The sequence below is a fragment of the Malaclemys terrapin genome, chromosome 7 (assembly GCF_027887155.1).
Source record: "Malaclemys terrapin pileata isolate rMalTer1 chromosome 7, rMalTer1.hap1, whole genome shotgun sequence".
Lineage (NCBI taxonomy): Eukaryota > Metazoa > Chordata > Testudines > Emydidae > Malaclemys > Malaclemys terrapin.
Window position 1 is genome coordinate 49377519 of NC_071511.1, and position 26838 is coordinate 49404356.

At 51.0% G+C, this 26838-nt stretch overlaps 1 protein-coding gene across 1 annotated transcript; it reads left to right on the forward strand.

Annotated features, from left to right (window-relative positions):
- The first annotated feature begins 2500 nt into the window (after positions 1-2500).
- On the forward strand, positions 2501-26034 carry ZMYND10 (zinc finger MYND-type containing 10). The gene is made up of 12 exons (XM_054036220.1): positions 2501-2595; positions 3237-3345; positions 4585-4701; positions 7239-7292; positions 10098-10250; positions 14830-14918; positions 15511-15611; positions 16875-17047; positions 17999-18124; positions 23693-23814; positions 24190-24315; positions 25198-26034. Exons 1-12 carry the CDS (start codon positions 2501-2503, stop codon positions 25295-25297), a joined length of 1365 nt encoding a protein of 454 aa, XP_053892195.1. The 3' UTR covers positions 25298-26034.
- The last annotated feature ends 804 nt before the right edge of the window (positions 26035-26838 follow it).

A 26838-nucleotide genomic window follows, 5' to 3' on the forward strand; every position in this document is an offset into this window, starting at 1 on the left:
GGGGCAGTTAGGGGACAAGGAACAGGGAGGCTTCGGTAGGGGGTGGGGTTATGGAAGGCAGTTAGGAGCAGGGGTCCCAGGAGGGGGCAGTCAGGGGACAAGGAGCGGGGGGCGGTTGGGAGTTCTGGGAGTGGGGCTGTCATGGGGCAGGAGTGGGGAGAGGGATCAGGGCAGTCAGGGGACAGGGAGCAGAGGGGTTTAGATGGGTCGGGAGTTCTGGGGGGGGCTGTCGGGGTGAGGAGTGGTTGGATGGGGCGTGGGAGTCCCAGGGGTCTGTCTGGGGGTGGGGGTGTGAATAAGGGTTGGGGCAGTCGGGACAGGTAGGGGGTAGGGTCCTAGGGGGCCAATTAGGATGGGGGAAGGGTCTCAGGAGGGGGCAGTCAGGGGACAAGAGGCAGGGAGGCTTAGGTAGGGGGTGGAGTCCTGGGGGGCAGTTAGGGGCAGGGGTCCCAGGAGGGGACAGTGAGGGGACAAGGAGCGGGGGGGAGAGGGTTGAGGGTTCTGGGGGGAGGCAGGAAGTGGGAGGGGGTGGGGCTAGGGCAGGGTTCCTCCCATCCTCTTTTTTACTTGCTGAAATATGGTAACCCTAGTTTTGGCCCAACTATTTCTTCTCCAGCCTCCCAGCATCTCCCATGGCAGCTGGGAACGAAACACCTATGCTTGCTGTTCTGTGGATCTAGCAGCAGAGGGTGCTGTAGGAGTGGAGTAGCCAGGTTAGGAAACGGGAGGCGGGGGCTGAGTGAGTGAATCGTAATAAAACTGTTCAAATTGCATTTTGAAGTTTTGGTGAATTTCCAGTTTCATGGAGAATGGAAACTGGGGGTGTGAGCTGGTGTTCTAATGGGACTAAAACGTCATTGCTTAGAACTAGTCTGGCTTTGGTTATGGGGGCGGTGTGTGGGAGGGAAAATGGTTAACCCTCCCCTGTGGGTTGGGCCCCAAAACTGGGTCGCCAGAATGCTTCAAAGGGTATCATGGCAACTCCTGTCCCATGGGGCGGGCTGGGCTCACCTCCCTGCTCCAGGCACTGCAGCGTCTAGAGCCACTCAGGTTTGGCCCAGCCGTCATGATGACAGGAGCCTAGGTCGGCCAAATTTGAGTGAATGGCACCACAACCCCACTCCAAAATTCCACTCACACAAATTTGGTCCAGTCAGGGGGCAGGGCAAAACCGGTGGTTGCAGCACCCGGAGCAGAGAGCCAGGCCCAGACAGCAACACAGCTAAGTTTTGCCACTGTGGGGAGTGCTGAGCAGGACCCAATCCCCCAAGGGGGCAGAAGCTGACTGAAACCACTATAGGGCAGGGCTGTAACTGGGGTGGGGTGAGCAGGGGCAGCTGCCCGGGCCAAAAAGCTGCAGGCGTGGCTCAGGCTGGTGACGCCAGGGGATTCGGGGAGGGAGCACCACCTCCACCCCCTAACTCATCTCAGTGAGCCACCCAGCGTGTGTGTGTTGGGGAGGGAGCCAAAAAATTGGGGAGGGGGGCTGACTCACGATTCAGTTGTTGATTAAAGAATTTGACCATAATTAACACACAAGGACTTTAATGGTTCCTAACCTTCATATGCAGTGTGGGGGCCTCCAATGCAGGAGCCCTAGGCTGGGACAGGGGAACCAGAGAGGGAAATGGACCAGGCTAGTCCCTCACTGGACAGGCACAATGGAATGTAACAACCCAGCATGAAGTGTGTGTGCATGTGTGTGTGTTGGGGGGGAGGGGAAGGACTGGGAGTACAGTAAATTGCAAATTAACAGGGACAGAACTTTAAAAATACTGCTTGGGTCTGTACCAAGAGGTGGTGCCTGCTCTTCATCTCTCCCTCAAGGGCACCCTGTGCCCCCCTGGTATTGTCAAGTGCCCATTGGCGTGGGAGCAGTAGAGCGGCAGGGCCTCTCCAGTGCAGTGAGAGGACTGGGATCCATTGGTGAGGGAGCAGTGCCAGGGGATGGGGACAGGGCCTCCCTGGTGCCTGTTGGTGGAGGAGCAGTGCTGGGATACATGACAGGATCTCTCCGGAGCAATGGGACAGGTAGTGGATGAGGGGGAGCAGTGCAGGGATACAGGGCCTCTCCAGTGCAGCAGAGGGACTGGTGACCATTCGTATGGGTGCAGGGCCAGGGTACAGGGCAGGGGCTCTCCGGTGCAGCGAGGGGACTGGTGCCCATTGGTGGGGGAGCAGGGCTGGACTACGGGGGCAGGGCCTCTCCCTCCGAGCACACGTGTGCCCCCAGGTGCAGAGGGCACTTGGCTCTCTGCTCCCCTCGCACTGCCCCGTGCCTGCGGGCGGGGGAGACGGACCGGTGTGTGGGGAGCCCTTGGGACTCGGGCAGGGGGCAATATCCATGGGCTCGCAGCCGGGTCCGAGGGAGGGGCAGGGCCGAGCCCGGCGCTCCTAATGGGACGGATTGGGGGTTGCCGGGCGCGCGCAGGCCCCGGCTCTCGCAGCCGCTTTCCAACCGCCCGCCCCACGTCGGTTTCCATGGTGACGGCGTGGGGCCATGGCGGAGGCGGCCGCGCTGCTGCTGCCGGGGGAGGCCGAGGCTCTGGTGCAGGCGCTGCGGAGCGGCTCGCTGCTGAACACCGGGGACCACGGGTCCGAGACGGGGGGTCCCCCATGAAGCCGGGCTGGGGGGAGGGGGGTTAAGGAGAAGGGCCGTGGGGCGCGGAGTTGGGGCCGGGTGTGGGAGAGTCCCCCGGAAGTTAAGGGAGCGAGATGTGGCGGGGGGGGAGTGCCCAGGAGACTTGGGCCGGGTGGCGTGCTCGGGGTGGGGGGTGGGATGTAAGGAGGGGGGTCTGATGTGGCGCGGGGTCCCCAGTTGAGTTGGGGGGGTGGGGGCGTCCATGGGGACTGGAGGGGAGGGGGCAATGTGTGTGGAGTCCCTGGGGGGATAAGGAGGGACGTGGAGTGTCAGCGGGGGTTGAGTTGAGTGGGGGGTTGTGGGGGCCGGGGCAGATGTGAGTCCCCAGTGGGTTTGAGGGGTTGCTCTTCAGGCACAGGTGAGCCCCACCATATCTGGGGGAGTGGGCCTTTGATTGAGGGAAGAAGCCCTCCAGTTCCAGGGGAGGCACCTCTTTGGGGATGTGATGAGTCCCTCAGAGGGGGACAAGCATCCCCCTGGCTTGGGAGGTTGTCTCTGAGTGGGGAAGGTGGCATGGAGGGGGGCTGGGGTACCAGGTGTGCCATGGGATGTGGACATTGACTCCCCTGCCCCTGCTCTTGCTCCCGCTCCCTAGATGGCTCCAGCAGCACGAGGCCATTGAGAAGCTGAACATGCAGGCCATTCTGAGCGCCTCTGCCAGCCAGGAACAGCTCCTCATCGAGCTGTTGGTGAACTATGCCAAGGTGAGCACTGTGCAAGCCACAGGGAGCTGGGGGATAAGAGCACCCTCCCCCATGGGGACAGCATCCAGTGGATGAGACCGAGATGGAAAGCTCTACAGGGCCCCATTCACCCTTCTCTGCCAACCAAGCCTAGGCAATCTTGCCCCCTACAGTGCCTAGTCCAAGTGGGCTCCTGCCTCTTTCTTTGGGGAGATGCATGCATTAATTCACCTTACTATCAGGAAAAGTGTCCTGATATGGAGCCCAAATTTTCTTTTGTTCAAATACACTCTGTGGTAATCAAATTCTCTCCTTGCTTGGCATCTGCACCCCTCCCAATACTGTGTAGTCAGCCCTGTCTGTGGCACTGCACTCTGGACCTCAGTCATTTAGCCACATTATAGATTCATAGATTTTAAGGCCAGAAGGGACCATTCTCATCATCTAGTCTGACCTTCTGAATAATGTAGGCCATAGAGTTTCACACAGTGATTCCTGCATCAAACCCATATCTCATGGTTGAGTTAACGCATACTTTTTTAGAATGAGACAGCCAAGCTTGAGTTAAAGACTTCAAGTGACAGAGAATCTACCACATTCCTAGATAAATTGTTCTGCCCATTGTTAAAAATGTGTGCCTTATTTTCTAGCCTAAATTTGTTACATCTTTGGCTCTTGTTCTCTCCTCCCAGTACCCTTCTCAGTCCCCAAATCATAGTTGTTGCTGTCCTCTGTACTCCTTCTAGTTTGTCTACATTCTGAGTACAAAGGACCCCAGAACTGAACATTGAATGCAAGTTTGGTTGTACCAGAGAGGGACTGTTGCTAAACAAAGTGAGTCTCTCTGTCCATGAGATCATGGGCTACGCTTATCTCTGATGTAACACTGAAGTCATTGGAGCTTATCTCAGAGATAAATTTGATCCGTTGGAAATGTTGCTGCTGTATTAGGAAATAGACTAGCAGAACTCTGCCTCCCTCCTTTACCTGCACCAGATGCCCTGTCCCATCTTACCCAATGGAAAGGTGGGGACAGATACTGATTTCAGAAATGACTGTCAATGGGATGAAGCAGATAATACGATGATGAGGCACATGAAAATACCTAGATGAACAGTGTAACAAAACTGCCAAGTAGAAGAGCTGCAGTTTGTCCCAACATCTTCTCCTCTAGGACTAAAATACTCGTATGGCACTTGGCTTCTCTATACGTTTTCTCTTGCCTGAAAGGTTTCATTTTCCACGCTCTATTCTGTGCAGATCCCTACTCTCATCGAGGAATTGATCTCTGTGGAGATCTGGAAGCACAAGGTGTTCCCTGTGCTGTGCCAGCTGAAGGATTTCAAGCCAAAAAGCACCTTTCCCATCTACTTGGTGGTAAGTACAGAGAGGTCTTGGAGAACAAACACACAGTATTCAAGTGCATTGCCATGATCTGGAATGTCCTGCAGGGTGGTAGCACTGCATGGTACTTCTGCTTCAACAGGCATGCTTCACAAGACACCTTGTCCATATTCCATTAAGGCTTTTCATATGGTAGCTGCATGTGAGTCATTTTCACAGGCAAAACTCTTACGAAACACAAATTCTTTCGGACGGTCACTGTTCACAAGGGCTGGAGGGGAGAGAAGAGGTTTTAGGGAATGGCTTAATTATAAAATAACTTATCCTTATTTACATAGGGCCTTTCTTCTCAAGGATCCCAAAGAACTTCTCTTCACAAGGATCACTTCCCCCACCTTTGAAATGCTGCCACCCCTGTGGTGGAGCATTGCAGCTGTTTAACAGCACACACAGCAGCACTACGTAAGTTTAGGACAGGAAATGAGGAAGGATCTTCTATCCAGTTGAAACTACAGTGGAAATTTTGACAGACAGCAGAATGTAATCACCTATCCTAGACTTTGGCCAGGACACTGGGGTAGCTGCTGCTCCTTTAAAAACAGCCATAGCATCTTGAATGACCGAAAGTTCTCAGGGCTGATCATTTGCATTTAATTTAAGCACTGAACATGTATGGTATTCTGGCCATTTAACATGGCACTAAAAATCTCTTGCTTCTAAAAACAGAGAGACCGTCTTTTCTGCTGAGTTTCATTGCCTTTTAGTTAGCACAGCTCACAGGTGTTCATGCTGTTGATTGACAGGACTCCATGCTGTTTGCACCCAGCGCATATGTGGAGGAAGGACAGTCCAGTAAATTCTTTGGGATTCTAAGAAATCCTTCCACAGTCCTGTCTGCCCTGGACACTTCAAATAGGGCCGCTAGCTAATGTTGGATCAGGGGGCACTTTCATAGGAATTGTGATAACAATAGACACTAAGAGTCTATCTAGTCCAGTACTCTGGCTCTGATAACAGCCAAAGATGGATATTTTAGAGCAGTGGTGGGCAACCTGTGGCCTGCAGGTCACACAGGGTAATTCGCTGGTGGGCCCCCAGACAGTTTGTTTACATTTGCATGTCCGCCTGCAGCTCCTAGTGGCTGTGGTTCACCGTTCCCAGCCAATGGGAGCTGCGGGAAGCTGTGCAAGCTGTAGGGACGTGCTGGCCACCGCTTCCCACAGCTCTCATTGGCCGGGAACGGCGAACTGCAGCTGCTGGGAGCAGCGGTCGGCCATGCAAATGTAAAAAAACTGTCTGGGGTCCCGCCAGTGGATTCCCCTGACAGGCCTCAGGTTGGCCACCTAGGTTGACCAGATGTCCCGATTTTATAGGGACAGTCCCAATTTTTGGGTCTTTTTCTTATATAGGCTCCTGTTACCCCCATCCCAATTTTTCACACTTGGTGTCTGGTCACCCTATGGCCACCACTGTTTTAGAGGAAGGTGTAGAACTTCCTCCCACACTACCTGTAATGCCACCAATGTGCTCTTGGGATTCCAGGCATCTTCACAGCAACATCTCCTGCCATCTGGTGGGATCTCTTGGGTTAGCGTTTCTCAAATGCGGCCATCGTGGCCGCATGCGGCCACCAGGGGCTTTTCGTGCAGCCACAGCCTCCTGGGAAGTGATTGTTAACACTGCTTTGCCCCCCTAAACATACAAATATCACTTTTCACAGACACAGACTTACTAGTTAGCAAGTTTTAAAAAAAGCAACCAAAAATGCAAAAGAAACAACAACAACAACAACAGGAACGTGCAAAGCACATTATTTGTTTCTATTCTGTTTAGGTCTAGCAAAGAATAGAGACAACTATATTATTTTTATTATTGAGTCTGCAATAAAAATTTACATAAATAAATTACAATCATTTGGACATGTATATGTGCATATTTATTTGTTTTTCCTAAAGTTAATTAAGTATTTTAGGAAAAATTGTCAGAGTGGCCATCAGCAAGAGTTGGTGTCCGCACTCTGTGGTCACCCAAAAATCTCTTGTAAGACCCCCAAGGTGACTGGAAAGTGGTGGCCCTTTGCTGCTTTAAGAATTTCATTAAGAGGTCTTCATTGGCCCTTTTGGTGATGGGACTGATCTCTGTAGCAAAAGTCACACCTGTATCTCAGTGCACTAGTATTTTTCTAGTGAAGCCAGGAAAACTACTCCAGTAGAGGGGCCATACTGGCCACCTGCGAGGAACCAGAGGGTATCATTTGCATGATAAACTTGCAGACTGCAATGATACAGGGGTTCAGACTCTGGCTCCCAGTTTGCAGTGCTCCAGCCTGCTCTCAGATGATGATGGAGCATTGCTTGCTGGGAGTCAGGACCTGTAGTTTCCACAGGCCACATATCTGTATTAAAAATGAGGCTGGCTAAGGACTCCATGGGTTACATTTGCCTCATTGGCTGGGGTTTTGGCTGCACCTGTATTGGGGGCTACCTCAGTTACAGGCTGGATGTATATTACCATGGGCACTGTAGACGATGTTCCTCTGACCTTTGCTTTCTCTCCCCACATTCCCTCAGCTGCACCATGAAGCTTCTATTGTCAACCTCCTGGAGACAATGTTTTTTCACAAGGTAAGAGATGAGTTCAGCTGTGTTAAATCAAAGGCCCCAGAATGGGGAAATCCCAGATGTGATTTCAGGTCATGCGTATGAAACATGGCAAACCTTTCCCAAAAGTTGAAATTAGAGAGGCAGTGTGGTGTAGTGGCCGATCATGGGAGTAGATTCCAGACCTGTGATGAAGTGGTAATTTTCTGTAGTAACGTCGATATTTAAAAAGGGCTCTAGAGGTGATCCCGGCAATTACAGACCAGTAAGTCTAATGTCTGTACCGGGCAAATTAGTCAAAACAATAGTTAAGAATAAAATTGTCCGACACATAGAAAAACATAAACTGTTGAGCAATAGTCAACATGGTTTCTGTAAAGGGAAATCGTGTCTTACTAATCTATTAGAATTCTTTGAAGGGGTCAACAAACATGTGGACAAGGGGGATCCAGTGGACATAGTGTACTTAGATTTCCAGAAAGCCTTTGACAAAGTCCCTCTCCAAAGGCTCTTATGTAAATTAAGCTGCCATGGGATAAAAGGGAATGTCCTTTCATGGATTGAGAACTGGTTAAAAGACAGGGAACAAAGGGTAGGAATAAATGGTAAATTCTCAGAATGGAGAGGGGTAACTAGTGGTGTTCCCCAAGGGTCAGTCCTCGGACCGATCCTATTCAACTTATTCATAAATGATCTGGAGAAAGGGGTAAACAGTGAGGTGGCAAAGTTTGCAGATGATACTAAACTGTTCAAGATAGTTAAGTCCAAAGATAGTGAAGAACTTCAAAAAGATCTCACAAAACTAAGTGATTGGGCAACAAAATGGCAAATGAAATTTAATGTGGATAAATGTAAAGTAATGCACATTGGAAAAAAATAACCCCAACTATACATACAATATGATGGGGGCTAATTTAGCTACAACAAGTCAGGAAAAAGATCTTGGAGTCATCGTGGATAGTTCTCTGAAAATGTCCACGCAGTGTGCAGAGGCGGTCAAAAAAGCAAACAGGATGTTAGGAATCATTAAAAAGGAGATAGAGAATAAGACTGAGAATATATTATTGCCCTTATCTAAATCGATGGTACGCCCTCATCTCGAATACTGCGTACAGATGTGGTCTCCTCATCTCAAAAAATATATACTGGCTCTAGAAAAGGTTCAGAAAAGGGCAACTAAAATGATTAAGGGTTTGGAACGGGTCCCATATGAGGAGAGATTAAAGAGGCTAGGACTCTTCAGCTTGGAAAAGAGGAGACTAAGGGGGGATATGATAGAGGTATATAAAATCATGAGTGATGTGGAGAAAGTGGATAAGGAAAAGTTATTATTCCCATAATACAAGAACTAGGGGTCATCAAATGAAATTAATAGGCAGCAGGTTTAAAACAAATAAAAGGAAGTTCTTCTTCACGCAGCGCACAGTCAACTTGTGGAACTCCTTACCTGAGAAGGTTGTGAAGGCTAGGACTATAACAGAGTTTAAAAGAGAACTGGATAAATTCATGGTGGTTAAGTCCATTAATGGCTATTAGCCAGGACGGGTAAGGAATGGTGTCCCTAGCCTCTGTCTGTCAGAGGATGGAGATGGATGGCAGGAGAGAGATCACTTGATCATTGCCTGTTAGGTTCACTCCCTCTGGGGCACCTGGCATTGGCCACTGTCGGTAGACCGGATACTGGGCTAGATGGACCTTTGGTCTGACCCGGTACGGCTGGTCTTATGTTCTTATTTTTGTGAATCTTATGTGTGCCTCAGTTTCCCCTATATTTTGCCTGGCTACCTGGGGAGGGGGGAAGAACTAAGTCTGCTGTCAGGGCCAGTTAAGAGAGCTAGGTGGATGTGTGTAACCTAGCTGTCTGAGCTTGAATGGGTCATTAAAAAAAGGACTGACTGAGGCCGACCTCATATCAACAGAAAATCTGAGATGACAGTGGAAAGCCCAGGCACCAGGACATTTACACTAGCAACCTACAGGGAGATGGATTCCCCCACCTCACAGCAGGGAAGTTGGGCACAGACCCCAGCTCTGGAACAAAGGACTGAAAGGTGTGAGGTGGGGGGATAAAGTGTTGGCTTCTGGAAGGAGTCAGGACTCTCATCTGGAAACTGACCAAGGAGGTCAGACTGTGGGGGAGAGACAGAACCTGAGTATGGGATTCACTACAATTTGACTGGGGCTCTGGACTGACCAGAATGGACTATATTTTAACCTTCATTTTTCTGTGCTAACCTAAGGACTTCCAGATTCTATGTGCCTGGTGACCAATAAATGGTTACCGTGTTTTTAAAAGGCTGCCTGTGTCACTATAAATACTGAGAGCATTGCACCCTGAAGGGCTTAAGTACAGCCTCCCACAGGTCTCTGGCTTGTCTAGATTCACTGCAGGGAGCCACAGAGAGAGACAGGGGACACTGGTGCCAAAGGCCCAGGCTTGGAGGTCACAGACCTTTCCCTGTGGGATTGTATGGGCCCTTGGAGCCTGGCATGCTAAAACTGTCACTCCCAGGAGACTAGTGATAAACTGGGGCATAGACCAGACCCTCTGACAAGGCCCCCCTGAGTTCTAGTCCCACCTCTGCCAGTTTAAAGATAAAGCATAAAACCCCAGACAATTGAGAGTATGGAAATACAGAAGGCAACTCAAACAACCCATATCTCTATGTTCAGCCTGAAGTCATAAGGTAGATCTCAATCAACCCCCTGTGACACTGAGGTCTGCAGGTATTGGTGCAGTTGGACTGGTGTTTTCTAATCAGAAGGCCATCTGAAAAAGGGAATACCTTCTCCTCTCAAACAGCACTCTGCCGCCCTCTTGTTGTGTAGGAGATCTGCGAATCAGCTGAGGACACCATTCTGGACTTGATTGATTATAGCTACCGGAAACTGACCCTGCTAGCAGCTTGGAGCACCAACGGGGAGTTTCCAACCCACGAAAAGCTTCTGCCTGAGGATCTGACCAATGCATCATCAATGCAGGTGGGTTAAAAGTGCAAATTTCCAACTTTCAGCAGGTCTATCTGACCTTGTAACTTGGAGGGAAGTTAAATTTCCATGACTGGGAAAGACCATAGTTATAGCCATGAAGGCCCTCGTATCCAGAATCTGATGAATAAATCCACTCTACTTCACTATTCCTCTACATGAATTTGGTGTTGGTGGAGGTCTCTTGATTGGTGATTTGTTCTCCCTGGCCACACAATAGCAGATGTAAAGGTAGCCATCTTACAGCAAAAAAACTTCAGGACCAGACTCCAAAGAGAAACTGCTGAGCTCCAGTTCATTTGCAAATGTGACACCATAAGATCAGGATTAAACAAAGACTGTGAATGGCTATCCAACTACAGAAGCAGTTTCTCCTCCCTTGGTGTTCGCACCTCAACTGCTAGGAGAGCACCTCACCCTCCCTGATTGAACTAACCTCGTTCTCTCCATACTGATTTATACCTGCCTCTGGAAATTTTCATTACTTGCATCTGAAGAAGTGAGGTTCTCACCCACGAAAGCTTATGCTCCCAATACTTCTGTTAGTCTTAAAGGTGCCACAGGGACCCTCTGTTGCTTTTTATAGATTCAGACTAACACGGCTACCCCTCTGATACTTGTTCTCACTGGTGGCTCATCATGAGCTGAGACAGTGTGTGTTTTCCCACTCTGTCCTACAAGTGTGCTTCAACCATGACTTTATGAGATTCTCTCTAGGGGCAAGAGGGCAGTTCAGTTTCTATGAACCATTGTGTTTTTGACCTGTCTGCTAAGACTAGGAGTGAGGGAGCCAGTCAGGGTTAATTGCAATGGTATTTTTTTGAGATCTCTATAGGTTTCCACTTGGAACTGGCCTAAGACTCATTTCACACTGGCCACCCAACGCCTATGAGATGGTAACAACTCAGTCTCTGCAGTCCTAGGCCAGTTTTGAACCAATGACCTAAGAAGAAAAAGGTCATACCCAACCTCCTGAACCATTCCCAGTTCTGGGTGTGTCATTGTTGTTGCTCCATCGCTTGTTGCTTTTTCAGTTGCATTTTGGTGTGAGATAGTATTGTGCATCTGGGATTATTTTTTCTCAGCTCTTAAAATTCTTCTCTGAATCTTCTTTGAAAATGGATTTAAAGTGAGATACAGCAACCTCAGCAGTCGTCTCCAGAATGGCATTCACCCTTTGGCCTCCTGCCCAAACTTATGCTCATCTTTTAAAGCTGGAGAGGAAGTCACGGGACTCCTGAGAACAGTAGGGAAGTGTTTCCCCACTGGGCATTTTTGTTAACCCTTGGAGTTGGCCCAAGGGAGAATGTCAGTCTTAGCTATTGCAGTATTGAAAACTACTTATTCTGTGAGGATTCTAAGACCAGAATGGACTATTGTGATCATCTAGTCTGATCTCCTGTATAACACAGGCCAGAGAACTTCTCCAAAATAATTCCTGTTTGAATTAGCATATCTTTTAGAAAAACATCTGTCCAGTTTGCTCAGGCCCAGTCCAGTCTCTGCTAACTTTATCCACAGCCATCCTTCCATGTGACAGAGTTAAACCAACAACAAACTTGCTTTCTTTTCCATGATGGAGCCGATTATTACAGTATTTATTATTTGTATTAACATAGGACCAAGGCACCCTAGTCATGGACCAGAACCCTATTGTGTTAGGTACTGTACACACTCAGAACAAAAAGACAGTTCTTTCCCCAAGGAACTTACAATCTCAATATAATTCAAGAAACAACAGATGGATACAAGGTGAGTGAGATAGTATCTTTTATTGGACCAGCTTCTGTTGGTGAAAGAGACATGCTTTCGAGCTACACAGCTCTTCTTCAGGACCTGCAAACAACTGATGGATACAGACAGAGCGGGGAGTACAAGGGATCAATGAGACTGTTTTGGTCTGCATGATGGCCATAGTCTCAGCACACCAGCTGTCTAACCAGTGAGGGTAATTAACCATTGGAACAGTTTACCTAGGCTTGTGACTGATTCTCTGTCACTGACAATTTTTAAATCAAGATTGGTTTTGTAAAAGGTCTGCTCTAGGAATTGTTTTTGGGTGCTCTATAGCTGTGTTATTACAGAAGGTCAGACTAGATGATCACAATGGTCCCTTCTGGCCTAGGAACCCTTGAACCATTGTCAAGTTTTTTGTAGGTGTCACATCAAAGGAGAGTTTTAAGCAGGTTTTTGAAGGTGGATAATCAGGTGGCTTTGCAGATGCTTATGGGGAACTCCTCCCATATGTGAAGGCCAGCAAGGGAGAAAGCACAAAGATGCTTGTTTGGAAATTTAACAAGTGGGCAATGAAGCCTGGCTCCACCGGCTGATCAGAGGCAAGAGTTGATCTATGTCAATAGCATATAGGACAATGGTTCCCAAACTTGTTCCGCCGCTTGTGCAGGAAAAGCCCCTGGCGGGCCGGGCTGGTTTGTGTACCTGCCATGTCCGCAGGTTCGGCCGATTGCGGCTCCCAGTGGCCGCGGTTCGCTGCTCCAGGCCAATGGGAGCTGCTGGAAGTGGCGCGGGCCGAGGGACGTACTGGCTGCCGCTTCCAGCAGCTCACATTGGCCGGAGCAGTGAACTGCGGCCACTGGGAGCCACGATCGACCAAATCTGCGGATGTGGCAGGTACACAAACCAGCCCGGCCCGCCAGGAGCTTTCCCTGCACAAGTGGCGGAATAAGTTTGGGAACCACTGACATAGGAGATGGTAGGTAAGGTGGGGATAGGCTGTGAAGGGCCTTGAAGGTGAAGACAAATAGCTCCTATTTGCAATGGAGAAAGAGGAGCCAGTGGAGGAACTCAAAGAGAGGAGATGTGGTCAAAGTGAGGTCTAGGAAAATGATCTTTTCAGTCAGAATGCTTCTGCATAGCAGGGCAAGATTGCATTTGTCAAGGCCAGAAGAGGATGTTGCTGTAGTTGAGACGCAAGATGATAATAGTCTGGGCAAAAGTTTTAGCTGTGTGGGTGGATAAGGAAGGTCGTATCTTAGAGGTATTAGGAAGGAAGAATCAGCAAGATTTAGACATAGCCTGGATGTGAGGACCAAGAGAGGGCTGAGTCAAAGATGACAACCAGCATTTAAGCCTGAGGGAGGATGGTGGCAGTGTTCACAGAGAAAGAACGGAGGGAGGGAGGCTTATGGGGTGGGAAAGATTAGGAGCTCTGTTTTGGTCATGTTGAGTTTAAGCTGATGGTTGGACACCAACATGGAGATGTCAGAGAGACTAGTAGAGAGTTTAGTTTGGACATAAGGAGACAAGTTCTGAATGGTGAGGTAGATCTGTGAGTCATTGGCATAGAGAAGGTAGGTGAAGTCCTATCCATTGCCTAGGACTGCAGTTGCGTTAGAGCACAGCATTCTCTGTCATCCTCCCTAGCTGTCTGCCCTGATCGCTCAGCTCCCTATTCCCCTAATGCAATGGAATCAGACTCTCATAGACTTGAATGCCCGAAGGAACCATTATGATAATCTAGTCTGACCTCCTGCACATTGCAAGCCACAGAACCTCGCCCTCTCCCCACTCCTCTAATAGACCTCTAACCTCTGCCTGAGTTACTGAAGTCCTCAAATCATGATTTAAAGACTTCAAGTTGCAGAGAATCCACCATTTACACTAGTTTAAACCTGCAAGTGACCTGTGCCCCATGCTGCAGAGGAAGGCAAAACCCCCCTAAGGTCGCTGCCAATTTGATCTGGGGGAAAATTCCTTCCCAACCCCAGATATAACAATCAGTTATGTGGGCAAGATCCAGCAGCCAGATATCAGGAAAGAATTCTCTGTAGTAACTCGGAGCCCTCCCCATCTAGTGTCCCATCACTGGCCATTGGAGATATTTGCTGCTAGCAGTCACAGATCGACTACATGCCATTTTAGGAAACCTCATCATACCATTCTCTCCATAAATTTATCAAGCTCAGTCTTGAAGCCAGTTAGGGTTTTTGCCCCACTGCTCCCCTTGGGAGGCTGTTTCAGAACTTTACTCCTCTGATGGTTAGAAGCCTTCGCCTAATCTCAAGCCTAAACTTCTTGATGGCCAGTTTATATCCATCCACTCAACCTGGGGAGGCTCCAGACGCGGGATCATGACATTCGAGTTTACAGAAGGGATTCGGGGGGGATATCTGGAGGTGGGGTCATGCTAATGTTCGGATCTCTCAAATGGTGGATCAGGGCAATTACTCCTTCCTTGGGCTGGACTTGAGCCCTCAGCATCAGGACTGGGTAAATGGTCTGCCCTGCTGCGACCTGGCTGTGACACTGCCAGCAGTAGCCTATTGCATACTTCATATGGGGAGCCTGGTGCATTCATGTCCTGGAATAGCTGCTATCTTCAGCAGTGCTTACACCATTCAGCTCTCCGTCACTGTCTTGTAAGAAAGGTGTTTGTGTGACTGCAGTTTACATTGATCTTGGGGCAGGAATCAGCATTATGTGACTTGGGCTTCTTAACGAGTCCTTGGCTACTGAGAGCCAGCTCATATGCTGCCTCCTTTGTTACTCTGCAGAAAAAAATCTAGCCCTATATCTGGTGTGTTTGTGAGAGTCTGTGCTTTCACCCCCATAGGAACTACAGAAGCAGGCAGAGATGATGGAGTTTAAGATCTCCCTGAGGGCTCTTTCTGTGCTCCGTTTCATCACTGATCAGGTAGACAGGTAAGCAGCTGGCTCACAGGAGAATCTAGAGATGAGCCTAGGAACTGGGGTGGAGTTGTTTAAGTCATTGCACTGGTCTGCGGGTGTCAGTACTCCTGTGCTCAGTACTGGGAGCATCAGTTCTGGTGCTAGTGCCCTGGTGTCTGGATCCCGCTGTGTGTGCAGATCATGGCACTACAGTTCCGGTGTGTGCTTCCTCCTGTTCTCAGTAACTGGCACTGAGAACTCAGTATGCTGATTGGCTCTCAGAGTGAATCTTGCTGGGCATTTGGTTTGCAGATCCATCCTAGCAGCTGAAAGTATCAAACCTAGCACCAGGGTCTGGATTTGTCTTTGACTGATGGCTGGCTGTGTGGATCCTGGTACTAGTGTCCTGGTGTGTAGATCCTGTCATGCTTGGTGACTGGTTGTGTAGATCCTGGTGTGGGATCAGGCTGTTCTCAATGGCTGCTTGTGTGGATTTTGCCCCGGTCTGACTTTATTTTATTTGGTCACTTTTGCTTCTTCCCCAGAGCCTTGGGGACCATTTGTAGCTGATTTTGTACTGCTCACAATAGGTGTTTTCACTAGTTCCTCTCCTGTTTTTCTCCAGTTTGCCACTGAGTGCCCTGACACGGATGCTGAACACTCATAACGTGCCCTGCCTCCTGGTAGAGCTCCTGGAGCATTGTCCATGGAGCCGCCGTGAAGCAGGTATGAATCATGCGCTCATACCTTTAGTGCATTCATGGGGCTGTAGCATTTTTTACCTGGAGCTCCATCTGGTAGGTGGTTCCCATATAGGGAGAAATAGTTGAAAGCTCCTGCCTAGATTCAGTTCTCACTCTCCATCTTTCACATGGATTTCCATCTGGCCTTCCCATCTCCCTCCCCCCCCATCCAGGTACATGGGATCACTTCCTGCATGGGACTGTATGCGCCCATTGGCACAGCTCTTGAGCAGACACCGCTCAGCTGGGATTGAGGAGCTGCGCTTCCAAAAATGGACCCTGCTTGTGGCTGTCTCTCATCCAAATCTGGCAGCTCCCAAGCTGATGTCCCCAATGCAGTAAAAGAGCACAATACATCCCTAATGTATCTGCCAGCCCCCTTCCCCTATCTCCTCATGCTCTGCAAGCAGCAACAGGATCTGCTTAGAAAGACCTGATTATCAGCCTACTTCTCCTTGGCAACTATGCCCTCTTCCCACCACTGCTGTGTGCACTGAGGCCCTATCCAAACTGGAGTTCCAACCAGGTTTAACAAGCACGCTTCCAGGCCACCTTAAACTGAGTTCTCATACAGTGGATCAGATCAGTGTTGGCAGAGTTAACCTGGTTCAGAACCAGGCTGGCTAGTCCACACTAGCATTACAGGGGTTCAGCCACAACCAAGTATAAGCATGGTGGTTAATTTAGTAGCAAGGTCTATGTAGGCAGGACCACTGGCTACACAACACATCCCTTGAATGGCAAGTAAAGGCAGGTAAGTGTGGGAAACACAGCCATGATCTCCTCCAGGAATCCAAGCTGCTCCCAGAAGCTACACATCATCTTTCTTCGCTCTTGCCTCAGACCCACGATCAGTTCTTCCGTTTCTTCTCTTCCCACAATGACCCTGGCCCTAAGCATTGTCTGCTATTCCTGAGTGAATGCACAGATGATAAAACCATGGGCTCTGTTCATCTCTCTTAGATCCTTATCTAGCCCCCATCACCTTTCTCTGAGCATCTTACAATCTTTTAATATGTTTATCCTCACACACCCCTGTGAGGTAGGGAAGTGCTATTGGCCCCACTTTACAGAGGGAAACTGAGGTGAAGAGAGACTAATTGACTCACCCAGGGTCACACAGGCAGTCTGTGTTGGAGCAGAGAATTGAACCTAGGTCTGAGTCCCGCCTGGCACCCTAACCATTGGGCCCTCTTTTCTCTGGTGTCTCAGTCTCACCCTCTGTCTTACTGGCTGTGTCTCTCAGGCAAGCTAAAGAAGTTTGAGAATGGAGTGTGGCATGTAGTGCCTCCTGAAGACCACGTGAGGATGACCAAGCTGGATGGGCAGGTGTGGATTGCCCTCTATAATCTCCTCCTGAGCCCAGAATGCCAGCGGAAATACAACTTGGACGGTTTCAACAAGAGCCAGCTCCTAAAGGTACATAGTGTGCATAGCCTGTACATATACCCAGCATGGTGCCTAGGCACAGGGAGGACTAGGACCTTCCCACAGGTATAGATACCCTCTTGTCTTCACTTTAAAAATGTGCCAGGTGAGCATTTCCTGGTTGAAACCGTATCACAAGCTGGGAAACACCATGTCGTCAGTTCCAAGATGGCTTCTTTGTTCATGCCAGTCAAGTTTAGAGGCAAATACCCCACCAACTGGCATGAATTAGCAATTTGTTGATCAGCAGAGTCCAAGGACAGAGAGGGCCATGGGGACTAGACTCATCCTAGAATGGTCTCTCCAGGCCAGGTTTGAGACCCATTGACAGGATGTGTTGGGAAACTAACACTGCTGCTGCAGTTTCTGTGGAGATATAGGGCTGCCAATCCACCACCTTAGTGAGAATTTCACAAGTGGCTTGCTGAGGTGGAAAGATTTGTTTTAATAAGGGTTATGCCATGTATGGATTTAGTGCCTGTAGAAGGATGAGTCTGAGAGCACTAGAGCCATACACCATGCTGGCAGGTGCTATACAAACTTCCCTTAACTAGCTCTGCCAATGCAGCTCAGTCCCAACCCACAGCCCCCCACCTGCTATTCCAGCCCTGAGCTCCCGACACAATCCAGAAAATGCCCCTCAGTCCTCACCCACAGCACTTCCTACAGTTCCAGGTACTGCAGGCTTTTGACACTGCTTAATACCTAGCTGTGCTGTCGATGTTGCGCAATGGAGCCCCGATGAATTTAGCCCTTGATTATGTTAACCCTTCTGTACATTCTTTCTCTTGCAGTTAGTCCTCTGCTCAGTGGGGCATTGCTGAGCTGGCATGTGGCCACCTGGCCACTTTTCCATCAGCTTGTTTTTTAACCAGTGGATTATTTCTTTGCCTTGTTCTGATCTCTCTCCTTTCACCCTTCTCTCTCCCTCTCTGGGTTTAGCTCCGTGCATTCCTGACTGATGTCCTCATTGACCAGTTGCCAAATCTGGTGGAGATGCAGAGATTTCTGAGCCACCTCGTAGTGACAGAGCCTGTTCCACCCAAAAAGGACCTCATTCTGGAGCAGGTACCTCCAGCACCATCCCTCTCCCAAGGCCAGTCTGTCTCCTCCATTCCAGCTGCACAAGGCTTCTGCATTTCATATTGGATAGCATTCTGTAATCCCCCCTCCCATTTCCAAAGGCTGAGTATATTTCCACTGCTTGGAGAATGTGGTGCTGTGATGAGAGAGGGCACATGCCCTGGCACTGAACCAGTGCTTTGCACTCTTTTTTTACTGGCCCTACAACGGCATCCAGTTCTTCCTCACGTTAGTAATGGGCCTCTGCTCTATCAGCTGCCATCCCCTGAGGGGCTTGCTTCCACACAGGCCAGACAGGCAGCTGAGAAGTGGGGAGGTGATATGAGAGCAAAGCCAGAGTCACCGGAGCTCTGAGATGGAATTCTATATTATGGAGCGGAAGGATGGCTCAGTGGTTAGGGCATTACCCTAGGACTTGGGAGAACTGAGTTCAATCCCTGCTTTGCCACAGACTCCTTGGGTGAGTCATTCAGTCTCTCTGTCTGCCCCAGTTCCCCATCTGGACAATGGAGATAATAGCACTGTCTGCAACTGGGGTGTATGAGGTCCGGATACACGCACTGTAGATTGTGAGGTGTGCAGCTACCATGGTAATGGAGGCCATATCGGTATCATGGGTCAAGTTGTGCCTGCCTTTTCTTCTACACAGTACCTGGATGGGAGCCTTGCACAGACTCCAGCTTTCACTAGCACTGCTCTCTCCGCACCCTGCTCCAATAGCGTCTTTGTGGATAGCCTTTGCTTCATGCTGCAGCAGGGCTGAGTGGGGAGCAAGGCAGCAGCCAACAATTAGACACTGGGTTATAAACCTCATGATCACACTGACTCTTTATCAAGGTGTCTGAGTGGAGGGGGAGACACCAGCTGCCTCGCTGTGACAATTAACTCTTTGTTTACCATAACTCTTAATTTCCTCTCCACGTATGGTAGGACTAGTGGAAGAGTTCCTTATTATGCACTCTGCCCTGGAACAGTTGGCCCTCTACTCTGAGAGAAGGCCAGAAAAGTTGTGCCACTCAAGCAACTTGATTGCAAGTGCCTTGGTGTTAATATTGAAATCCCCTTGAATTCTGGGGAGTTGGGAGTTGAGTAAGGGGTGAGGGATGGGGTCCTTGATTTTGTAGCATGTGCATGTGTAAATTGTATTGCATCCTTCACAGAAGCATATCCTCAAATGCTTTTATGGAGCACTTAAATACTAGCAGGGAGAGAAGGAAACCGAGAGGCATGTGCTGGGGAGAAGACAGGTGCATTCAGATGGGATTTGCAAAGAGATGGGAAAGTGGAGATTCTTCCAGATGGCAGGAGCTCCAGAGGAGAAGGCTCTTATACCCAGAGTGGCAACTTTGTGGAGGGTCAGAGGAGGCTAGTGTTGAGTAGAAGAATGGGACGGGAAGGAGGGAGAGAGACATTGCACTTAAAGTTGGCTCAAGGGGTTTAATAACAGAGGGCAGTTTTGACCTGGACCTTGATTAGACTGAGACGGGTGCTGTAGCTACACCTCTTTATGTGGGCCACCATCGTTCTAAACAGGCTGGAGTCCAGAGAGCTGGGAGGCTGTAAAGGATGAAGGTGTGCAGTAAGCCAAGGACCAAGGGATGATGATGATTTTGGTAAGGATGGAGTGGAGGTAGCTAAGGAGTCACTCTCCACTCCCACATCTGGCCAGCTCAGAGCAAGTTAGAATCATAGAAGATTAGGATTGGAAGAGACCTCAGGAGGTCATCTAGTCCAATCTCCTGCTCAAAGCAGGACCAACACCAACTAAATCATCCCAGCCGGGGCTTTGTCAAGTGGGGCCTTAAAAACCTCTAAGGATGGAGATTCCACCACCTCCCTAGGTAACCAATCCATTCCAGTTTTTCACTACCCTCCTAGTGAAATAGTGTTTCCTAATATCCAACCTAGACCTCCCCCACTGCAATTTGAGACCATTGCTTCTTGTTCTGTCATCTGCCACCACTGAGAACAGCTGAGCTCCATCCTCTTTGGAACCCCCCTTCAGGTAATTGAAGGCTGCTATCAAATCCCCCCTCACTCTTCTCTTCTGCAGACTAAATAAGCCCAGTTACTTCAGCCTTTCCTCGTAAGTCATGTGCCCCAGCCCCCTAATCATTTTCGTTGCCCTCCGCTGGACTCTCCCAATTTGTCCACATCCCTTCTGTAGTGGGGGGACCAAAACTGGATGCAATACTCCAGGTGTGGCCTCACCAGTGCCAAATAGAGGGGAATAATCACTTCCCTCGATCTGCTGGGAATGCTCTTACTAATACAGCCCAATATGCCGTTGGCCTTCTTGGCAACAAGGGCCCACTGCTGACCCATATCCAGCTTCTTGTCCACTGTAAACCCCAGGTCCTTTTCTGCAGAACTGCTGCTTAGCCAGTCGGTCCCCAGTCTGTAGCGGTGCATGGGATTCTTCCTTCCTAAGTGCAGGACTCTGCACTTGTCCTTGTTGAACCTCATCAGATTTCTTTTGGCCCAATCCTCTGGACCCTATCCCTACCTTCCAGCATATCTACCTCTCCTCCCAACTCAGTGTCATCCGCAAACTTACTGAGCATGCAATTCATCCCATCATCCAGATCATTAATAAAGATGTTGAACAAAACTGGCCCCAGGACCGACCCTTGGGGCAGTCCTCTTGATACCGACTGCCAACTAGACATCGAGCCGTTGATCACTACCTGTTGAGCCCAACAATCTAGCCAGTCCATTCATCCAATCCATACTTCTTTAACTTGCTGGCAAGAATGCTGTGGGAGACCGTATCAAAAGCTTTGCTAAAGTTAAGAGTTAGCAATGCAGGGGCCGGAAGCTATCGCTCTGGAGAGTTTTGTGTGGCCCTTCAATGTGCTGCCATTCTAGCCTTGTCAATCTCCTTTTCAGCTTGCATCGCTGGCCTCATGCATGTAATTGGAATTCAGCATCTTGAGTGGGTTGGGGGAAGCCAGCTGCAGTCACACATGCTGATCATGCATCCTGCCGAATGAACTCACCCACTGTCACTGTGCCAAGCGATGATGAAAAAGTCTTTTTCCACTGGTTGCTTCTCAGAGAGCAGTCCTTCTCTCGCCATCTCTGCTTGGCTGTTTTACTCTGCAGGGACGACAGCTCCTTTGAAGCAGCAGCTTTTCTTCTGGAGCCTGAGCTCCGTGCTCTGTTCTTGGGTGGCATTTGCTCTTTTGCACTGAAAGGCTCTCGTGAGGGTGTTTCTGTTCAGAGAAATGATGAGTGGAAAAAGTTCTCAGTTCTGGGAAAAAGATCAAATCAGGCAAGAGATTCTGGGAGCTGGGTCACCCTCCCCCAAGCTTGGTGAGAGTGCTTCATGTTACTGGAATTCAAGCCTTGCTGCTGATCTCTCACTCCCAAGGATCAGAGGGAGACATAGCCTTGTTTCACTTAGCCCTTATTGCCTCTGTCAGTGAAGGAATCTGAAAGAAGTCTCATCACCTCCATCCTCCTGGAGAGAAGGGATGCTGGGGCTGACATGGGAATTCAAGGGGTGTGTTGGTGTAAGGGAGGGAATTAGGAGAATTTAAGGAGGCAAATGTACTGGGAAGATGAAGCAGGTCCGGGGGATCAAAGCACCTCCCAGAATAAATGCTGTTAACAACTGAGCTTTCCCTTCAGTGTCATGCAACTAGGAGGCACGTGCTATGGCCTCTTCTCAATAAACGCTGAGAAGGGGTTCTTCTCATAGCAGACTGCTGTGGCTTCTGCAGATCTACCACATCTTCCTTCACCCCCTACATGCACAATTGGCAGGTCTATATGTGTACATCTCCCTTCAACCTGTACACACACACATATGTCACATCTTCCTTCAACTCCTACACGTACTTGTGTGTATACACAGAGATCTGTCATCTTCCTTCATCCCTGCGGATGGGCGGCAGGTGAATGAGCTGTTGGGGGAGGCTAGCCCTGAGCCCCTCTGCCCGAGGCCCTGCACCTTCCGCTCCCCTTCTGCCCCCTCTTCCCTGCCAGAGCCCAGAGCACCCTCTGCCCCCGCAGCTGCCAGCCCCCATGCTCGCCCCCAGCCCCGGGCAAGCAGCTTGGCCCCAGCACCCCCAGCCCCAGCCCTGGCGTGCGGTGAGGCTGGAGCACCCCTAGCCCCGAGCAAATGGCTTGGCCCCAGCATCCCCAGCCCCAGAACACTGGGTGGGGGCACAGCCGGAGCGCCCCCTGCCCCAGAATGCCGGGTGGGTGGCACAGCCAGAGTGTCCCCCAGGCCCAGGTGAGCGGCTTGGCCTCAGTGCCCCCAGCCCTGGAGTGCTGGGCAGGCAGGCGGCGTGGTCCCAGCGCCCCCACCCCCAGCACTGGGCGGGCAGCACGGTGTGGCTGCAGCCCCAGCACCCCCAGCCACAGGCCTTGCGAGCACCAGCCCCAGTTTGCCTGCCCCAGACTCCCGGCCACAAAAGAGTGGGAAGGGGAATGGGAAGCAGGCAGGAGGAGGTCTGGGGGTGGAGTGCGGACAGGGCCACACCAGGCTGTTTGGGGAGGCACAGCCTCCCCCAGCCTATGATACCCACTGCCCATGCCCCTGCACACAAATGTTTGTACACACACAGCTCTGTCACATCTTCCTTTAGCTCCCTACATGCACATGTACACACACAGATTTGTCACATCTTCCTTCATCCCACGCACATCCTTCATCCCTGCTTCTGGCTCTCATACAAGTCCGTGCTCATCACCTGCCTGAGCTACTCTGACCCTAGGCATTGTTGCTGCCCCTGCATGTCCTGCCCCAATCACCCCCATCAGGGCCAGCTTTAGGCCAATTCTGCTGAATCGGGCCCCGCGCCTAAGAGGGCCCCGCAGCTGTCCACCCCGTCCCCAGCTCACTTCCCCCTCCCCTGAACGCTCTGCCCCCTGCTCCTCCCCCTCCCCTGCTTCCCGCAAATCAGATGTTCGCGGGAAGTCTGAAAACAAGCAGGGCCAGGCGGCAGCAGGTAAACTGGGGTGGGGGGGGCGCGAGGAGGGATCCGGGGAGGCGCGGCCCAGTCCGGCTTCAGCCGAGAACCCCAGGTGGCTCCGGCTCGGCTCAGGCCCCAGGGCACTAGCCCCGGCCCCGGCCCAGCGCACCGGCCCCGGCCCGCGCGGCTCTGGGCTGGGTTGGCTCGGGCCACGGGGTGCCGGCCCCAGTTCCAGCCGAACGCATCGCCCCGACCCCGTGGCTCCGGCCCGGCTCGGCTCAGGCCCTGGTTCCAGACGAGCACGCCAGCCCGGCCTCGGCGCCAGCTGAGCACCCCCGGCCCTGGCCTGAGCGGCTCCGGCCCAGCTCAGCTCGGGCCCCGGGATGCCGGCCCCGGCCCTGGCCAAGTGCGCCTGCCGAGCACCCCCGGCCTCGGCCCCAGTGGCTCCGGCCCGGACCCAAGCCCCGCGACCCCGGCTGGAGTGCAGCCTGATTCCTGGGAGTGGGGCTTGGCAAGCCCCGCCCCCAGGAATCGGGCCCTGCTCTTGCTAAAGCCGGCCCTGACCCCCATATTGGCAGGCTTATAATGCTAGGACACGACTCTCCTCTCACCCTTTTCACTGTCCTGACAGGTTCCTGTCATCAGGGACCGCATTGTCAGAGAGAATTCTGGGAAGTGGCAGGCGATCGCCAAGCACCAGGTGAAGCACATGTTCAGCCCCTCAGAGGACGAGTTGAAACACCTGGCATGCCGGTAAGACCCCAGCCCCAACCCTGAGCTCCCTCTTGCAGGAGAGCCCATTTACAAAGCCAGTCCCCATTTTCCTCTTGTGCCATGAGGCTGCTAGCTACAGGAGGCTCAGCACAGCCATCATCCCAATGAGCAGGGGCTTCTTGACAAGGGAAAATAACCAGTGTAAGTTTCACTGCCCTAGGGAGGACTGAGATGTTGAGCGATGCAGTAATCCTAGCCTGCGGCAGGAGGTCCCTTTAGAGAGTGGAATGAGAAGGATAGCAGGGTCAGATCTAAAGGCTGGAGGGTAAGGAAGATGAATCAGGACAGGCACCACCTTTCACATCATGAGTCTCCTGCTCCAGGTGCTGATGCCTGCTTTCTATCCCCAACCAGGTGGGCGCAGACATACAACCTGGATGTGATGGAGGCTCTCGTCCCAGAGAAACCCAAGTGTGGGCTGTGCGGCTCTGAGGCAACAAAGCGCTGCTCTCGCTGCCAGAACGAGTGGTACTGCAAACGGTAATGATTCTTAGCATTGTCTGATCTGTCAGAGCTCCCAGCTCCCTCAGGGCTCAGCTGGGATCTCACCTCTCCCTTGGGCATGCAGCTGGTACTAGAATCCTACTGTGAGACGTGGCCGTGACAATGCTCGGACTTGGTCCTTTGTCTGGAGCAAGTGGTGCTCACTGTTACCTGAATGATGCTGGGTCTAGCAGCCCTGGCTGATCTCTGCACCTGTCATGATGAGGGGTGTTATACCCCATGCACCTGGGCTTCATGAGTGTCATGGAGTTTCCAATCAGTGCATGAATTCATAGCCCTTAACCCTCTGATCAGCGTCACTGGAACTGTGAGGTCAACTGTCCTTGCACCACAGTGAATCTCCACTGGGGTCAGTTATGTCACAAGCCGGAGCAGAAGCAGCCTTTCCATGTTCCCTTTTATGAAAAGCCCAGTGAATTTTGTGCTGATGCTGGAAGGTGTTGGGCTGATACCCCAGAGTCCCCTGTTTATCCACAACAAAAGCAGCAGTGTGAGCTTCCCCACCTTACCCTCTCCCCAGTGAATGTGCTTCACCTTATACCTAGAGGGAACCACCCTGGGTGGGAATTCAGTGGCCTTGGCCTCTTTGGGACTCCTTAGCCTCATTGCTGAGACTAGCAGAGGGGGCCAGTCAGTGACAGTGGCTATGGGCAATTGACCACTACAACAGATACCTCTACTCTGTTTCACACTGACCACTGAGCCACAAGTAGATGGTAACAGGTTTTGTCACTGGCTGGCCCTTATTTAAAGCAGACACGTAGAGCTGAAGGGCTCCATAGCGCATCCCAACCCCCTGACCCAGTTTCCAATGTGTTCCTTTCTACCATTGCCCCTCTGTCCCCTTTCCCTTTGCAGGGAGTGCCAGGTGCAGCACTGGCAGAAGCACAAGAAAGCTTGCAACCTGATGGCTGATGCCCTGAAGAAAATAAAAGAGGACCTGAAAGTGCAGCCATAATGCAGAGCCAGAGCTTTCCAAAGAGGGACTTCTCCTCCCAGGCATTCCAGCAATCCGAGAGCAAAGGGTCGCCAGTTAGAACTGGAGACAGACAGCTCCTTGTTCATCTAACCTGGGCCCAGTGCACCGCTGCTGCCTGCCTCCTGTGTAACTGTGCATGCTGCGGTAGTGCATGGGCTGCTCCAGATTCCAACCTTGCAGCCAAGGACAGTAGGCCCAGATCCGCTACTATGGGATCATGCTCAGCTCAGCAGGAGGCAGCAGCCACTGGCCAGCACAACTACTGAGATTGGGAGCCTTGGTTCTCTCATACCCCATTCTGTCTCCTAGTTTCTGAACCCTTCCTTGCTTGAGAACAGGCTGCTCCTGACCTCGGGGACTCATTTATGCTAAGCAGCTTTCTCCGTGCTGCCACCCATGACTCAGAAGCAGCTTGTGTCACCGGGCATCCTGCCCAAAGCAGGCACCACCTGCCATCATGCAGCATGGCAATGAGCGCAGATCTCGCCACTCTGCGGCAGCAGCACAATGGCAGCTGGCAAGTTTGGAACTAACCACTGACTGCTGCTCTCACTACCTGCTCCTGGGAATACACCATGGGCCTTAAGAAAAATACATTTTCTGCTCCCAGGGCTCAGAGGCCAGCAATCGCCGCACTGGGCTCAGACCCTCTTCTGCTGTGACTCCCACCTTCCTGCCCTATAATTTGTTCTCCAGTAAATGGGTTGAACCACTAACCATCTTGTTCTCATTCATCTCTGTTCTGCAACAGTCTGCAGCAGCCACCCTAGAGATGACAAAACCACTTCCTCATTTATTTCCTGCATCGTCCTACTGGGGAGGATTTTATACACCCCATCTCTGCCGGTAATGATTTTACAAGGTCTCTGTTGATGCTCAGATGCTAGTCAGGGCTATACAGGCAGGGAGGGAATTGCCCAGAAGGTGACATCTTCTGTGCCTTCCTTATCTAGGTGCTCAGTTCTATAACATCCTTGCATGGGCCTTGCAGTGTAGGCTGGGGGAGGGGCGGGTAAAAGGATGTGGTTAGGACAAATACTTCAATTTTCAGAGGCTCATTGTTTCACGGTTGAGAGCATAATGTGGTGTCTTGGTGGCTACCGAGGGACTTGCCTCCCGCTCTGGGGTTTTCTCTTTTCTCTGCATTATAGTGAGAAATGAAATTAACAATCAGCTCCATCCAGAAAGCAGCACAAGCCATGCTCCTTGTGTCAGCCCTGGTCATCCAAAGTCGTGTTCTGGTCAGAATGCCAAGGATCAGTCCCCATACAGCCCGTCTTCAGTCACGTTTGATATTGCTCTCCCCCCGCACCATGCTGAACACCCTGCAGCTAAGCTCATCAGTAACTTCTCCAGTTGTTTGGGTCATGCTAAGAGGTGTGCTGGCTCCCCCAGTGTTAGGCCTTGGCTACACTTGGCAATTCACAGCACTGCAGCGGCAGCACTGGGAAGCGCGAATGTAGTTGCGCTGCCAGCGCTGCGAGAGTTCTCTCGCAGCGCTGTATGTACTCCACCTCTCC